The sequence below is a fragment of the Polypterus senegalus genome, chromosome 7 (assembly GCF_016835505.1).
Source record: "Polypterus senegalus isolate Bchr_013 chromosome 7, ASM1683550v1, whole genome shotgun sequence".
Classification (NCBI taxonomy): domain Eukaryota; kingdom Metazoa; phylum Chordata; class Cladistia; order Polypteriformes; family Polypteridae; genus Polypterus; species Polypterus senegalus.
The window spans coordinates 125,716,350-125,734,696 of record NC_053160.1 but is presented as its reverse complement, the minus strand read 5'-3'; the positions used below and the strand labels follow the sequence as shown (position 1 = coordinate 125,734,696).

Below are 18,347 nucleotides of genomic sequence, written 5' to 3'. Positions count from 1 at the left end.
TTTACTTTTCATCACCTTCTTTCATCTTAAGTGAATGCTCAAAAACGTCTGCCAATTTCCATCCATCCATTATCCAACCCACTATATCCTAACTACAGGGTCACGGGGGTCTGTTGGAGCCAATCCTAGCATTGAAGATTGTTTCTCTGCATGCTGATTTCTCTTCCCAGTAGGCATGTTAATGATGGACTGCAAAAACTGAAAGTGGTAGAGTCATGGCCGAAAGCAAGCATGAGACAATATCTGTAAGCAGAGCTAAAGATGTAGAGTAAAAAGTCTACATTTTTCATTGGACTATCTATATTACTAAATGAAGGTTAATGCTAGAGCCCAGATGCACCGAAAGCGCACAAGCACAGCGCCTCAACGCCCCAGAGTCAAGCCCAGCGACTTCCCAGAGTCAGTAGGTGGAGCCCAAACAACACAACACAACCTGTAAACTAAACGTCAGGTCACAATATAACCACCGCCCGAACGCGAACGCACAAACCACCACATATGCAACCTTCGTTTAGCAATGTTTGTATATATGGACGGATGACAGAGGCCAGTAGCAAGCCGTGCACAATGCAACTGCCGCCCGAACGCGAACGCGCACACCACTGAATATACAATCTTCATTTAGTAATGTAGATCTCCAAGCTGGGATCAGAAGCCAGAAGCGAGCCGTGCACAATACAACTGCCGCCCGAACGCGAACACACACACCACCGCATATACAACCTATTGACGTTGACCAGATAAATAACCAAGTGTTTGGATTGCTTACTGGAGAAAGTCACGTCTTTCTAAGTACAACAACAACAACAACATTTATTTATATAGCACATTTTCATACAAACAGTAGCTCAAAGTGCTTTACATATTAAAGAATAGAAAAATGAAAGACATAATTATAAAAAAATAAATCAACATTAACATCGAATAAGAGTAAGGTTCAATGGCCAGGGGACAGAAAAAACAAAAACTCCAGACGGCTGGAGAAAAAATAAAATCTGTAGGGATTCCAGACCATGATACCGCCCAGTCCCCTCTGGGCACTGTGTACTGTACTGACTGTGTTGATTCTGAACACGAAACTGAGCATCTTAATTTCCCATATATTTAGAATATTTAAATTACTATTAACCTGGCCGGATTACCACAACACAATCTTAACCTTAAAGTAGGGACAATAGTCATGCTATTAAGAAACCTTAATACTAAACAAGGGTTATGCAACGGTACATAGTTGGTCGTGAACAGCATGAGAGAAAATGTTATTGAGGCACAAGTGCTTACGGGATCCCATACTGACAATATTGTTTTGATTCCCAGAAATGACCTTACAAGTTCTGACTTGGAATTACCTTTTAAACTTAAATGACGCCAATTTCCCATTAAGGTTGCATTTGCCATGACGATCAACAAATCCCAAGAACAAACCATGGACAAAGTAAGGATTTACCTATCTGAGCCTGTATTTAGACATGGACAACTTTATGTTGCCTTTTCAAGAGTTCGGCATTCATATGACGTTAAAGTGAAGGTTTTAACTATTCCATACCATGGAGAACTGATTCAACGACAGGAAACCATCTTTACCAAAAATGTTGTTGATAAGGAAATTTTTGATTAACTATTTTGAATTTACCATTTAATGGATTTTTTGTTTCCAATTTACTTCATTTAAACCTTTGCACTTGGATATTTTTTTTACTTAGGAGTTCAACAACTCAAAGAAATTTTGGACTTAAATGATATAACAATTAAATTTCAATTTTAGTTTTAATAAATTGGTTAATTTTAGTTCATATATATTTATTTAATTAAATGAAAACTTTCCCAGGACGCTCTCACCCTCCATGATTTTTCATCCCTCCAAAGATCGGAGGGAACAGAAAGAGGTTGCCATTGTTGGATTTGCGATTCTTTAGAGAATCAGGGGTTTACAGGCAGATAAAGAACATGGACAAAAATACACTGTATAAAAAAGCAGACAGAGGGCAAAGACTGCAATCAAAGATACATTTCTACTATTACATGATATTGAAGAATTGGCATCACTGTATACCTATCCAAAAAAAGACTGGAATGGATAAAGTCATTTGATTAGGATTAAAAGGCACTGATGTGAATCAGTGATTCTCTTGATGTATTTGCTCCTCATCATTCTTAATGTTAAAGCATCTAATTGTATGTCTGCTTTTAAAATTAGTTTGTGTTCACATATTGGCTGAAATTCTAAGTATAACACCCACTTACCAATGGGCAAATGTGCTGAACACTGGTGTTAAAATCATTCAGCTACAGTATATAAAGAGGCATTGTTAATATAAATCAATTCTTAGAATGTTGGCTGCTGGACAAGACTTGGCTATCCATTTGCAGCATGTGGCCAGACTAGCAGAAACTAATTTGTCACATTGTATTTAGGTGCTAACATCCTCCTGTTGTGACAAGATTAGCTGCCTCTTGAACACCTAAATAAAAAATAAGACTAATGCTAGTGTTCTATAAGTACACCATAACAATTTATTACCCATAAGATATTGTTTACAGCAATTTTCCTTCTCATTTCTACAATATTAAGTAGTTTGTCATGGACATCTTATACAGTTCTGCTCTTATCTTATGAATTTCCCCATGTATTTTGAACAATAATTTCCAAGCAAGCATAAGTGTAAAGCATTCCAGAGTACCACTCTTATTAACTTATTACTCTTATTACTACTTCAGTAAACTACTTACTGTAAGTATCACTGTTTTATTTGTTTTATTTTCAAACCCTGGACCACACAGTGACTGTTTTAAAGAAAAGACTGCCAAGAAGAATTACTGCCCATTCTAACATGTAATTAGAAAAAGATTGATCTATTATCCACTCTTTTTCAGGTATCGCTATACATTCTCCTAGATTGGACTTGGCTAGAGACAATAAGTTAAGGCCTTTGAAAAATGGTGCTATTTTTTAAATTGTGATTGATACAGTGGAAACTATTTGAGCCTCTGCTTTTGGCAAGCATTCACTATCAAATAATACCTGGCTGATGTCACTGGTCCATGCTGCTTTCTCCTGTCGTGAAGGTGCCAACAGGACAACAGTAAATGATGGGGCGTCAGAAGGCTCCACAATGATCTTGAAATCTAGATGACCAAATACTTGCCCGGTAACCTTTCCTGTACAGAATAAAGACATGAATTTAATAATGGATTTAGAATACCATAAAATGAGACTGGTGTGTGTAATATTTCTTGAAGTCAATGGGCACACACAAGGTGACACCTGATTTCACCAACCCTGTTATATCTCTCTATTATAAGACAAAATCCTGTGGGTGGGAATGACTAGGAGACGATACGTGATCTTCATGTTAAGATCATGAAAGACAAATGAAAGACCAGCAAGACGAAAGATCGCAGGAATATAGAACATGAGATTCTTGCAAAACACTCCCTACTTACAAGCAATATCAGAGCACGGCCCGCAAAAAAAATCAGTAGTGTAAAGGCACGCAGCACACACAGATACATGGGTCTCAGTGCATATAAAACATATAAAGGAAAATACATTATAAATGAAATGTCGACGAATAAAAGATCGCATTAGTGCAAACAGAAGGAAATTAATCATCAGGACCAGGTGTAATTGAAAAAATAGCAGGACAAAATGAGGTCAGAAATAAAAGGCAAAGAGCAGAAAACAAAGTCTTTTCGCATTCACATTATTCAATGCACAAAACGTAGATTTACACAATAATGGAACATATTCTATGAGAATCTGTGGTCCCGCAACAGTTAAAGCAACAACAAGTTTAATTTCAAAGAAAACACAATTCAGTCAGGTGTATATTTATGATCATGGAGAAGCGAGCACAACACGAGCAGCAGGAACACGAAGTGGCAAAAAGGAGAGCGGGTGTACAGGCTTTAAAATGATCGAAGGGCAGCGAGGCAGCAGCTGCCCCCCCCTTCACAATGCGAGCAGTGTTATACATCCTGCAAGAAAGAGATTTAACCACGCCTGGGGCCGGAAATAAAGGACAATTATTGTTTTTACAACGTCACGTGAGATAAGGCAATGAGCCATCATTTAAAACAAGTCCACAGACATGTAACCTAGCAGTTGTTGGATTGCATTTGGCAGACAAGCATCATGTGCTCCCAGCTCTTAAAACAATGAGAACAGGCAGCACGCAAGCAGCAAAAAGACAGCAGATGATCCAATGGCATCTCCTTATCGTGCGTTCAGCCGACCCCAATTCTAAACGCGAGCAGCGTTATACATCTGGCGTGAAAGAGATGTAATCACACACGGGGCCAGAAATAAAGGACAAGTATTGTTTTTACAAAAGATTTTAAAGTAAAAGTGAAAATAATGCATATGTAACAATTCCCATGAAAATAACAATCTCTTTAAATTGTATATCCGGTAAACCAAACACGGGGGTGGGCGAGCGAAGCAAGCAGGGGCGGAGCCCCTTAGTATTTTAATAATAACATCACAATGTTATTTGTTGTACATCCTCAATAACACAGAACATATCTTGCAAGATAACACTTTGCCTCCATTAGATATGATTTTATGTTTAATTAGCCAAGAACAACACAGTAGGAATTTGAAGAAGGATTCTTGAAGCCTGGCGATGCCAGAATGATGCCTACATTACCTGTGACAGGACTACATAAACCTATATTACTTTTCTGCTTGTTACAGCTTGTACCTGCACTTTAAGCCTACAGTATATGTTATACATGATTTAAAATTTAAAATTCGCTCAGTGAATATGGAGATGCTGTGTAGACTAAAGGAAGAAATACTTCTTCTGCGTCAACAGTATGCCTAGGAACTCCCTTATGTACCATCAAATGTTTTGATCTTAAAAGGGACACAAGAAGTGGATTATTCTTCCTTTTAAAATAGTAACTCAATGAATTAACCCTCAAAAGTCATTATCAAGACTAGTCTCAATGTAAATCATACATTTCAACCATTTCCTCCATAGGTAGACCACTTCAAGCATGATTTTTTTAAAATGTAGTTTACCTTCATCATCGCTTGCATCAGGCTCCTCAATTAGGGTGCACTCAATAAGTGATAAGACACCGCCCTGCTGTAATAAGAAGAAGAAAAAAAGAAAATATGAATTAGAACAGGAGTCAATGCTTATAATCAATCTATTTTCTAAGCCAGGCAGCACGGTGGCGCAGTGGTAGCGCTGCTGCCTTGCAGTTAGGAGACCTGGGTTCACTTCCTGGGTCCTCCCTGCGTGGAGTTTGCATGTTGTCTGCGTGGGTTTCCTCCAGGCACTCCGGTTTCCTCCCACTGTCCAAAGACATGCAGGTTAGGTGGATTGATGATTGTAAATTTGCCCTTGTGTGTGGGTGTGTTTGTGTGTGTCCTGTGCTGGGTTGGCACCCTGCCCGGGATTGGTTCCTGCCTTGTGCCCTGTGTTGGCTGGAACTGGCTCCAGCAGACCCCCGTGACCCTGTGTTCGGATTCAGTGGGTTGGAAAATGGATGGATGGATTTTCTAAGCCAGCTTCCAATGGAAGGCATAATAACATGAAGCACACTCAAGAACAGAGAAAAACCTACCACGGCCATTTAGTGGTACCAATTAACTTAGTAATATACTGGATGTGGAAGGAAAAATTGTAATTAGTGAAACCCAATGAACACAGGGAAAACAAGCAGCCAATATACAGACTGTGAGCACTCTAGTAGTTGAACTCTACTATGAGACACCAATGCTGAAACTATGCCAATGTGCCATCTATAGATAGTAATACTATACTAAGTGGATTTTCATTACAGTCATTATATTATATTTCACAGTCTTATTTTTCAATTTTCACTTTTGCAAGGCTTCGGGAAGTTATTTAGAAAGCAAATATGCAAAGAAATGGTAATTGGCAGGAACTTTATCTTATAAAATGAAACATTATGCTACATTTTTGTTTAATAACCAAAGGAAAAAACCTGCTAAAACACTGAATTGGTTACTGCAATATAACATTCTCAAACGGTCTTAACCCAGTTTAGCATTTTGGATGGCTTGATCCCAAACCAGCAGTTGGGAGACAACCCTTTTCAGGATGCCACTGTTTTCTAGAGCCTACTTACACAAACCCACAGAGGGCCAATTCATCTAACACACACATCTTTGGAGGTGAAGGGGAAAAACTTGAGTACCTGGAGAAAAACCAACACATGGATAATGACCAGATGTGGGATATGAACAAGCATGTTAGATCAGTGATGCAGCTGCACTAATCACCATGTCACAATGCTTCCCAATTGATTAAAAATAATTTTTTTAAAGTTGTCTGTGACACCATGTCACCATCATATGATACATAAAATAGATTGCAAAAGGTTTAGCATTATGCGTATATGTCCAGCATAAAATATATAATATGTGTATATATACACTATATATATATATATATATATATATATATATATATATATATATATATATATATAGTAGTGGACAGCCAGGACCCATGCATGGGGAGCCCCTTCTGTATATGGTCTGGGGGAACAGACATGGGCTGCATAATACCTGGGGATGGCAGCCCCCAGGTTGAAGTGGTGCCTCGGACTCCTGCAGGGCTTCACGGGAGTTGGAGTTGGCTACAGCCCTGTTGGGATCCGAGGGTGCTGTCAGGGAGTGCTCCAACAACTGCTGAGCCCACTTGGGCGGGTTTTCTGCCACACCCGGAAGTGCTGCTGGAAGAAAGTCAATGAGCACCTGGAGCACTTCCGGTGGTGTTATAAAAGGAGCCAGCAGTCGTTACTCTGGGAGCCAGAGTTGGGAGGAGAGGGACTAACCTTGCTGGAGAGGAGTGAAGGACATAAAGAAGAGAGATATGATTTGTGTTTATTTGAGTTTGTGTTTGTGCTTGTGCTTAGTGTGGGACTGTGTTGAGTCTGTGGGTACGGGGAAGACATAGCCCACAGACGAAGAAAATAAAAGTTTATTTCTTTTATAAGTGTGCCTCCTGTGTCTGTCAGTAAAGGGTTGGTGCCCATATAGCGCTTTTTGATTACACTGGCGTAGTTGGCAGGATTCCTGGCCGTCCGTAAGGCAGGGACCTATATTTTTCATTCGTGTGATGACCCGGCACAGCAGTGCAAGGAAAGCACATGGCACAGCAGCGTGAGGAGCGCTCCCTGCGACAGCACAGAGATGCTCTGGTGAACACTGTGCCTGATGGGGAGGAGAAAGTCCGGGCGGTCACATAGGTCGGCAGCCAGACGCGCCCACGCTATACAGGACGATGGGATCCGTAGGGAGGTAGGTGACGGACCCAGGGATGACTGTCCATGGGCGTGTTACTTGGCTTTTCTCTCTACCTACCTCCTAGATGCCAAAGGGCTGGATCCGTGTTGGTGTCTTGGAGACGTCTGTCTGTGACATGACGGTGGGGCAAGCGAGAGTGAGCCAGGTCTGGAGCCCCTTTTCACCGCAAAATAATGGTCGGAGGATGAGAGCCCAGATGATCTCCCTGGCACGGTTTTCCCCACAGAGGAGCAAGGAACCCTCCCCAAGGCAGGTAAGGGGGTGGAGGGTGTGTGTCAGAGTCCTCTTGATAAAACAGTGCAGGCAGGGGTGACTAACCTTCACCCTGAACCCAAAGAACACCTGAGGGTGTGTGCAAGGAAGACGCAGGGCCTTGATGGCTTGCAGTTGGCGGAATCGGACAAGGTAAGACCGAGTCCACCACCAACCAAAGAAGCGGACATGCTTTTGGCTGCATGGGAGCTGGAGGACAACCTGCAACCCGTTCAGTCTCATTACTGGTTTTGTGACTGTTGCAGGAGACGCTCTAGAGGCTGGAGAAAGTCGGCGCGCCTTTAGAGGCCATATTTGGATGGCTGAAGCAGCTCGACGCTAGATTCTCCAGCCTGTGCAATGCAGGTAAGTACCATAAAGAAAGAAATAGGAACGCAGTGCGAAAGGGCAGCAGCATTGGTTAGTTCTGCTTGCCAAGTAGCCACACCTCCTACACAGGACGCTGTTGTGATGACCGATCGCATGGCAAGGGCGGGCACCGGCAGAGGTGCGTGTGAGGAGCTGGCTGGTAAGTGTCGGCTGCCAAACCACCTCGCCCCGACTGATAGCATCGGTCTCACAGATGGCACGGGGTCTCTTTTCTTCCCATAGAGGGACCCAGACCATCGTTGCACCCCAGAGCAAGAGGACGACCTTGAAAAGAAAGACGTAGCCCACAGACGAACAAAATAAATCAGTCTATAAATCAGTTCTGGAGTTAGTGGTGACAATACAGAGCAGTCACAAAACATCACTGTGCTCTCTATCAGCCTCTGCTCCCATTGAACCACTAATTTCTCACTATTAAAGGTCCAGCCAAGATCCAAGACGTGCTGCCTTTATCATTTCATTTCTTAACAGCCTCCTCCTGGAAATCCCTTCTATCACTTATGAAAATAAGGAGCCTGTCTTGGCCTTACTGGAACCTGAACATTTGGAAGTAGTAGTCTAAAGCGCTAAATGCTAGGCACTGACTAAGAATACTGAGCAATATTGATAGCTGGATCTTTGGCTTTATATTATATGTGGCTTGGAAATACAGCCACATGGGCTGCAATAATGATGGAATGTGAAGGAGGAAGTTTTCCTTGCCTGGTAAAATATGTAAACATCATGGATAGGTTTTATAAAATGGAATCTGCTGTTTCTAGCCCTCTATTACCAGTTGCGGGCCCTATTTTAATGATGAATACTTTTACCATTTTTTTAATTTTATGCCTTTTTTATTTAAAGGGAAAAATGTAAATGTATTTCTTATTAATATGCAAACTATTGAATATTGTCTACAATGCTAGCATACAGTATGCTGAGGAGGTTCATTGAATAAGATGGAGGCTTTGGCGATTAAATGGGCAATTACTTAGCTGAGGTACTACCTGTTGGGCTGGGAATTCACCCTTATCACGGACCATGCGCCTTTACAGTGGATGGCCCTGCACAAGGAGTCGAATCCATAGGTCACCAGGTGGTTTCTTGACCTCCAGCCATACAAGTTTATGCTCGTTCATCGTCAGAGCTCTCTTCACGCCAATGCAGATGCTCTTTCTTGGGTTCACGACCTCTCGGTTGGGATTGCCGACTCAATGAGTCTGGACTGAGGGGGGGGCCTTGTCACACACGTGCGCATGGGAGGCAGCTAAAGGGCTTGAGTAAGGGCAATTCCGAATCAGACCGGGATGTGGCAGAGTGCACTGACTCGTTTTCTCCCTTGTCTGTAGACCATTCACCGGAGATCCCACCTGGACCTATTGACGTCACTTCCGGATCCGAGCCTATGGAAGAAGACTTTGCCGGCTCCGGCCCCTATGATGTCACGTCCGGGCTCGAGCCTATGGTTGAAGACCCTTATGAGCCAGACCCCCTGGACCTCAATTCCTGTCTTCCCTTTTAAAAGCCTACACCTTTTCCCTATTCCCTTGGTTCAGTTTGGACTCGGTTCTGTGCACATCAGTGCTGTTTATACTTTTGCAACTTCGCAGCCAGGATACCAAATATACGGGTGGCTGCCCCAAACCTTGTTATGACTCAGAGTGGAGTTTGTGACATTAGCTACAATACTCCTTTTAGTTCTGACTTTCAAAAGCATACAGATGTAATAATGATACATTACACAACCTCAAAACAACATGCTTAGGTCTTATTCAGAAATACATGTTGACATATGCACTGATTCACAAAAAAACTTTATAGTGACAAATATCAAAATATTTCCCTACAAAGTACATAAGCATGGTGTATTCAGAGATACTGATAAATGAGGGCCCGGAAGAAAGATCAATTATTTATTTTATTTTTACATATACAGTACTTTATATAAGAAAATGTAATCTCTACCATAATTCTGAAATACTGTAATTAAAAGCCTAAAGAAACATCATGCTGGTTTTCTTGGAAGCAGTTGTGGTTGCCTACCTTCAGCAAATGGAGTTTTCCTCCTGAACTCCTGGTGCAGATCAGGAAGTGCTTTGTAAAGAGGAAGCATTGCCTTTCACCTTCTTTCTTCAGTGACAATGATCCAAGGCGTACTTTGCTCAATTTTCCACGCTCTACAGAAGGCAACTGGATGAGAGAGCCTTAAACAAAGAAATAGACTGTACTTATTAGTTTTATTCATTAATTTTCTCAGCCCACTATTTAATATCATAATCTTATAACTGTAATATCATAATCTTATAACTGTAGTTTACTCATTTAGGAGTGTCTGATTGTATATTTGAACTCTCATTATACAGTACATTATGATATAAACATAATTTTCTTTGATTTGGAGTATGGTGTATTCAACAAAAAAGATACTGATCTACTGATTATTTTTTTTAAATACTTTTAAGTTAATTATGCAGATGAATTGGTTTTGGGGCGGCACGGTGGCGCAGTGGTAGCGCTGCTGCCTCGCAGTTAGGAGATCCGGGTTTGCTTCCTGGGTCCTCCCTGCGTGGAGTTTGCATGTTCTCCCCATGTCTGCGTGAGTTTCCTCCGGGCGCTCCGGTTTCCTCCCACAATCCAAAGACATGCAGGTTAGGTGGATTGGCGATTCTAAATTGGCCCTAGTGTGTGCTTGGTGTGTGGGTGTGTTTGTGTGTGTCCTGCGGTGGGTTGGCACCCTGCCCACGATTGGTTCCTGCCTTGTGCCCTGTGTTGGCTGGGATTGGCTCCGGCAGACCCCCGTGACCCTGTATTCGGATTCAGCGGGTTAGAAAATGGATGGATGGATGGATGAATTGGTTTTAAAGTATATGTTTACTGTACTTTCACTTGAAAATACAATAACTTGTACACAGTATACTCCCTTTGAAAAAAATAGCCTCCAGAAGCTACTGTATGATCTAAACAAAAGAGTAAGAAATTATTTTAAAATCAAAAAAAGCCTATGCATGGAAATGTTTAGGATAGGATATAATGATCATGATTGGTGATGCAGTGCAAGAAGTGTTAGATCACAGAGATTTACAGGTACCAAATACTGTCAGAAGGAGTGTGATGAACTGCATTTAACATCTAAACAAACTCACAAACGTGATGTGCTGGAGACAACAATGGATGCCGAGATCACTTTAGCATTATCATTAGATGGACACCATTTGTTCAGTTCTCAATAGCTTGCTAACCCATTACATAAAGCTTTTTCCTTTTTATCTACTGAGGTTAAAACAACTTTAAATATGGCAGAAACTGTTGGCATTGACACTGTGATGATGAGGTGCATTATTTGTGTATTATTTCTCTAACTCCCTCAATAAGTATGACACAATTATAATAATCGTCATTACTAACATTTTGATACTATTACATCTATATGACCAACAGTTGTTGCAAAACCGTGGGCTCATGAAGGCACCTATCCAGTCACCATTAAACTCAGTCACATGATTGTTTTGACTGATAAATGTAATTCCAAAGAAATAATGCGTATGAGTGCGGTAAAGGCAATACAAGTGCTCAGAGTTAGGATCACTGTTAATGATAAACCTAGAAACTTTGATAAACAAAACCTGCCCAATTTTCCTCATCTCCCAACTACTTCTATTCCGGAAAAAATATTGATCAGTCTTGAGGTCTCAGACAGCATTTCTGTAATATACAAAAACATTTTAAAGTTCCTCCCTTCCAAATATGCCAGAGTACATTGGGAAAAGGATATCTTACTCAACATTTCAGAAAAGGAATGGAAGGCAGCAATGCACAGAATTCATTCTAGCTCCATATGTGCAAAGCATACAATTATTCAACTTAAAAAATCATTTGTCAAGCACATCTGTCTCATTTAAAATTGTCCAAAATATTTCCAGGGCAAAATCCAACCTGCAAACCTTGCAATCAAGTTCCAGCCTCATTGAGCCATATGTTTTGGGTGTGCACCAAATTAACATCATTTTGGACCAAAATCTTTAAATGCCTTTCAGACAGCCTTGGTGTCACAATCCCCCCTAATTCACTAACAGCTGTGTTTGGTGTACTTCCAAAATGGCTTAAGGTAGAGAAGGACAAACACACTGTAATTGCCTTTACTTCACTATTGGCACATAGAATTATCTTGCTCAATTGGAAGAATCCTAACCCACCTCTTTTAAGTTAGTGGGTAACTGATGTTATATATCAGGGGTCTCCAACCTTTTTTCCCCTGAGAGCTACTTTTACCAAATAAAAATGGCCGAGGGCTACTCATGTTTTCTAATATTTCTTCTCATAGTTCATTTCAACCTAAGCAAACTGAATAAGCTTGTGTTGCCTGAACATTTACAAAATGTTAGTGTCCAAAGCTCACATTTTGCATTAAAACATCACAAAAAATATTTAGTTCACCTGCAAGTGCATTTGTATGTCTGTATGCATTTTCTAGTGTATCTCACACTATTGAATTAAAACATGAATGTTATCAAAACAAAACAATGCAATTACAAATACACAGGTATTACTTATTAATTTGTCATTTTGTTGCATGTCACTGTTTCACGTCACGAGTATTCACATTTCCAGTTGCATGTGTGATGTATTTTTTAGTTAGTAAGATGACTTGCACTGCATGGAGTCAACAAGAGAGGTGTATGGCAGAGTGTAGCCACTTAGGTTCACTCTTATGGAGTAATTTAAATGTTCATCTGTCAGTCTTGTTCTGAACTTTGATTTCATGACATTCACATCAGTAAAGGCAGACTCACAGAGGTATGTAGAGCCAAACAAAGCAGATATTTTCAGAGCTGCTTGGTGAAGATTCTTATAGTTATCTGGCTCTACAAAGCTCCAGAAATGCTGTCGAGACTTTAACTGCACATTATTTTGAAGATTTACTAATATATAATATATAAAATCCAATGTCTGTCTGTCTGTATGTCTGTCCGCTTTTCACAACAGAACTACTTAACGGATTTAGATTGGGTTTTTTTCTATAAATTTGCTTGAACATTGCGGACAATTTTGCGACATCTCTTATTCGCTATATATTATAGTTTGCGTTACTGATTAATTTGCGTGAATCCAAGAAACATGTAGCGAGCTTCGGGGCGTGTTCCTTAACTCCACTTAGCTAGCAAATGAGAGAACAATTGAATTCAACTTTGTTTGCTATTTAAAATTAAGTGTTACTTAGGTCTTGATGAGTTTGAGTTCGGATATTCTCTTAAGTGTATGGCACATTGAAAAGATAGATTGCAATTCAGATAGTGGATCATGATTTTGTGTTAAAAGGATCGTGATATGAATTTTTGGAAAGATCGTCACCCCTAATTTGACTAATCAAGTTTTCAAATTTATGTGGGATTCATTAACCCTTTGGCAAGCTACTTGGAAAGGGGTTGTGAGCTACTGGTAGTTCGCAAGCGACGTGTTGGAGGCCTCACTTAGAGGATCTGTGCAAAACTTTTTAAAAACCTGGTAGGATCTAATCAATAACATTTTAGAATAAACATTTAAATTGAGGAAGTGGATTCTCTTCCCTTATTTATTTCAATTATTTTTATTTATTTATGGATTTATTTACTTATTCTTCCTAATATTAAAGTTTTACTCTGTTGGACTAGCTCTCTTCCTCATGGTTGGGGGTTGATTTGATTTGAACTTAGTTTTGTAAAATTTGATGTGCTTGTATGTAATGTTATTTAGTTTTAATAAATTCAATAAACTGTTTTTTTTTAAAAAATAGATAAAAATAATGATAAACCTGAACTACAGTCCACCATGGGCAGTAAGATGCATGGTGGACATATAAACCTAATCATTTACATACCAGGGGCCTCATTTATAAACAGTGCGTGTACACAAAAATGTTGCGTACTCCCGTTTCCACGCTCAAATCGTGATATATAAAACCTAAACTTGATGTAAAGCCATGCGCATTTTCACAGTAGCTCAAACTCTTTTGCAAACTGGCGGCACCCAGCGTCAAAGAAGTGCTACTCTTCCATTGTGGTTTCCCTTTCTTTTTTAGATCCACATCCCTGACTTGGCTTTATCAAATACATTGAAATTAACCGCTGTGGAGCCGACCCGGACACAGACATGCGGACATGTTGTTACTCAAACACCACACGTTTATTTACAAAACTATTTACACAAATATTGGTCACACAGACCCAGTCCCGTGCACAAAACCCAACAATCACTCAGTCCTGGCCACAAATGTCTTCTTCGGGCTGCCTCCACACCTCCTCTGTGCTTTGTCCTGCCTCCTCCCGACTCCAGCGCTGAATGAATGGAGACGGCCCCTTTTATACAGTCCCCGGATGAGCACCAGGTGTTCCCGGCATTCCTAGCTTGGCCATGCCCCAGCGTGGCAGAAGTGCCAGCTGTCCTCCCGGCAGCTCCCCGGGTGTCTCCCAAAGTCTTCCCCCCAGCACTTCCTGGTGTGGCGGAAGTGCTGGGGCAACAGGTCCCCAAGGCATTGGGGCGCCTCCTGGCGGTGACCACGGGCCCCTACAGGGTAGGCCTTCCATGCCCTCAACCCGTGGCCCCCAGAACAACCAAGAAGGCGGCCCCCACGTGATCCAGGGTGGGCTTTGACCCTCTTCCGGTCCCTCACGGCGTCCTGGCTGGGTCGTTGCCCCTGGCATCCCTGACACCACATACTGTTAATTAGTTTAAGGCATCTGATTGTAATTAACCAGTAACAATATAATGGTCCACAGAATAGCCAAACTATTCCAAATACAATAGCTGCTTAGTGTTGTTACTCTCACTCCACCTTCTTCTTCTTTTAGCTGCTCCCGTTAGGGGTTGCCACAGTGGATCATCTTTTTCCATATTACTCTCACTGCACCACTCAGAGTATTTATATCATTGTATCTAAGTGTGGAATTCTCAGCTCTACAGCAGCTGATGGGAAAGAGAATTATCGGTATACAGCATCTAGCACACGCTGCCTCACCCATGCTGCTTATTTGAACTGCTCTCATGTGACAAACGCTTCAAAGCCTTTCCTGTACGGACCTCGCGGTTCAGAAACAGTTTCATCCCAAGAACTATAAATGCACTAAATCAGTCTATCAAGTGCTCCTTGTAGAACTGTTTGTACTTATAAGTACAAATACCTCACTGTAAACTTGCAATACAGTTATAATATTGCACAACCTGTGCCACTTTATAAAGCGCATATTTACATATGATGATGATATCATTTTTAAGATGAAATGAAGCAAAATATGTTTATTATATTATATAAATAACACTTTAACTCTTTTAAATAATCTATATTGTTAATAATTAAACATGTGAGGACATAGTGTCGCAGCGCTAGCAAGGAGCTTGTATTCTTGCTGGGGCTGGTGCGACAATGGAAGAATAGATGGATAGAATAATTAAACATGTACTACGAAGATATTTCAATGTTCCTTAAAAGTTTTGAAGAATCTGCTTTTTCAGTTTACAGATGGCTTAACGTTTATTACAGAGCTGATTGTGTGGCGATTGGGTATTTGGAGAAAAAAAAGTAAGGACAGGAATTGGGGGTTAGTACGTTTGAAAGAGACAGTACTGCTGCAATAAATTATTTCATTGAATGTCCAACACAGCACAGTATGCATCTTACCGGTGGGGGGGGGAGGTGCAGGAATAATCTCTGGATAGGGCGCTGGCTTTTCACTATCACTGCGTCACCGTGTCCCCATGTTTAATACATGCTTTAATTCCTATCATCATGAATATATCAAGTATACATCTCAGTATTTTAATTATTCAGAGAGCTGTAATATCACGAATGTAATGGATTCTGTGTCCAGTCGGAGGAAGAGAAGCCCGTTTAAGAAGCACGTAGTGATTCACACACACAGAGCACATAGAAGAACACATACAAAACAAAGCATGTAACGTGCTACTTTAGTTATGATGGGATTTGAGAAACTAGTAAATTAAACGATTTTAAGATGAAGTTTATGATGTTCTACTTTAATGACAAAATAAACTATGTGATTAAAGTGGAAATTTCAAAGTTAAAGTTGTCCACTGTGTCCCTATTTTTTTTTCTTTTCTCTGTACCATAATAAGCTTCCATATGACACTCAGACGGTGGGGTACGACTCGCCTTTTCATGGCGACTTTGATATCTGACAACTTCTTTTTTATTTCGGGCACTGTGCGACTTTATAAACTTGAGCTTTCGAGTTTCTCCAACACGTTATGTCACTTGATCAATTTCCTTTTGTTGTTTATACCACTGTTTAAACCAACAAATAGTACATTTTTCCTTGCCTCCACTTGGTGTTCGCTAGAATTCTTCTATTTTCCCCCCGTGCTTTTGTCATTGCCTTTTCACAGAATGCTGAGCTTAAGGGCTATTTATATTGATTTGCATATTCAAAGAGGCGTAATTCTGGGAAGATTTTGGGAGTGGCAGCAGGCGCAATCACGTGCATTACTTTTCACGCTGACTGGGATTTATGGAGCAGAAGAATGTGGAAGTTGGCTAATGCACAGATTTATGCATCTGGATTTATTTGTGCATACGAACATTTCCGCTTTTGTCTGTACACCATGTTTTAGTGTGAATTCTACGCACGGCGTTATGCATGAGGCCCCAGGTCTTGTTGATTCCAAATTCTTTGATCACTGCTTTTGGATGCAAATGTTTTTCATATCAGCCTGTTTCATGGACATTTTATTTAGTGTGAAAATGAAAATGTAATTGTTTACCGCATCAGAAATCATAAGCCACGTCTACTTGTAATGCATTCTTCTTAAATTTGTTTTAGCTATTGTTTTGATTTGACCATCATGTATTACACCTAGCTAAGTTGTCCTTTTTGGTATAAATTGCATGCAGTGCCTAAGCCTTAAGGCTTGTATGGCCTGAATTATATTTGACTTCTTGAAATATATCATTTTTAGACTGTACTGGATTAAAGATGTTCTTAAGAAAATACTTATTTAAATGTCACACTTAATTTTCACACTTTATACTCAGCAGAAATTTTATATAAACCATTCTTCTACTGAATAAAATACTGTGATCAATAGTTGGTTTAAGGTTTCAATTTTAAAACATTTTAAACATGCATTCTCTCACAGACTATTTCTACACCAGTGCAAGCTAAAGAGTTATTTGTTCTGATGTTTAATAAAATATATCAAGTTGTATAATGTTATAAATTTCTAATCAATGCATGGGATACAGCAAATCATTAAGAATCTTCCAGTTTATCAGACCTTGTTTTTGTCCTCTGTTAATCAGAGAGAAAAGAATTTTTTTCCTCAGCAGCATATGTCAATTGTTCAGCTATTTCATTATGGCTTGTAAACATTTGCTTAACATTTTTAAGCTGAGCAGCAATTACTCTACTGTACTTTTACTCTGTAAGTTACTCATATTTTTCATCAATGTTTTCTAGTATTTCTGTAAAGATTGTAGTAAACTTAATACTTAAACATTTCTCCAGGTCTTTTATACCCTGAAGCTGTTTCTCATTTTTCTTGTTTAGGTCCTTTATTTCTTTCTTTCTGTCCTTCTTTATATCATTCTTTATATCATTTTTGCCCTCCTTTGCCCCAACCCCACCCCAGGTGCACAATCATTACCTTCAGCTCAGGCAGTGCGTTTCAGTCTTCTCTGTGTTCTGTAGGTGGATTTGTGAGTCCAGTTGGGGTTGATGCTGCTAACTCATGGGGAGTATTAGCTGCAGTTGATAGCGGGGATAAAAAGGCCATGCTCAGTTCCAATAATCCTCATGGAATCAACGAATCCCTCTTATCTGCCTCACTTGCAGTTTCGCTCCCACTTTCACTCTTGGCTGGAGCCGATGCTGCAGTGTGAGGTCCTGGCATATCTGTTCCTTTGCCCATCTGTTCCAGGTCAGTCTCTAGTAGGCCATACCATGACCAGTTTAGGCTTTGAAGGAACTTTAGTTGCCTTATCCTTTTCCTTCTCTTTCTGGGACCTTTGATTGCTGCGTAGGCTTATTTATACTTGCATACAATGTAAATACAGGATATCTCCGGATGATAATTTAAAAAAAAAGGGTAAAATGACACTTCTGCTAATGGAGCTCCCATGAAAAAGCAAAAGCTGCCAAATCAGAATGTAAAGTTCTTACGGACAAACTGACTACGCTGGAAGATAGATATAGAAGTAACATAAGAACTGAAGGTCTCCCTGAAAAATGTGAAAGTCCAAATCCAGTGAAATTCATAGCTAAACCATTCACTAAAATAACTAGAGAGGACTTCAGATGACATACCGAGATCTCAGCAGCCTACTGTATACATGGATTAAACGCCTCAAAACTGAGAAGCCTGGTTATCCGTTTCGACAAACTACAGGTTAAAGAAAACTTGATGCTTCTTCTCAGAATGAAAGAGGATAGAGAGATATTTGAAAATAACC

At 40.2% G+C, this 18,347-nt stretch overlaps 1 protein-coding gene across 3 annotated transcripts in view; it reads right to left on the bottom strand.

Annotated features, from left to right (window-relative positions):
* The window catches only part of rasgrf2b (Ras protein-specific guanine nucleotide-releasing factor 2b), a 536,042-nt gene that overhangs the window by 90,247 nt on the left and 427,448 nt on the right, over nucleotides 1-18,347 (bottom strand). For all 3 annotated transcript variants that reach the window (XM_039759265.1, XM_039759267.1, XM_039759266.1), the window contains exons 10-12: nucleotides 9,953-10,113; nucleotides 5,027-5,093; nucleotides 3,023-3,159 (exon numbers count right to left, since the gene is read on the bottom strand). In XM_039759265.1, the coding sequence (XP_039615199.1) occupies nucleotides 3,023-3,159; nucleotides 5,027-5,093; nucleotides 9,953-10,113 (365 nt within the window). The remainder of the gene's footprint in view (nucleotides 1-3,022; nucleotides 3,160-5,026; nucleotides 5,094-9,952; nucleotides 10,114-18,347) is intronic.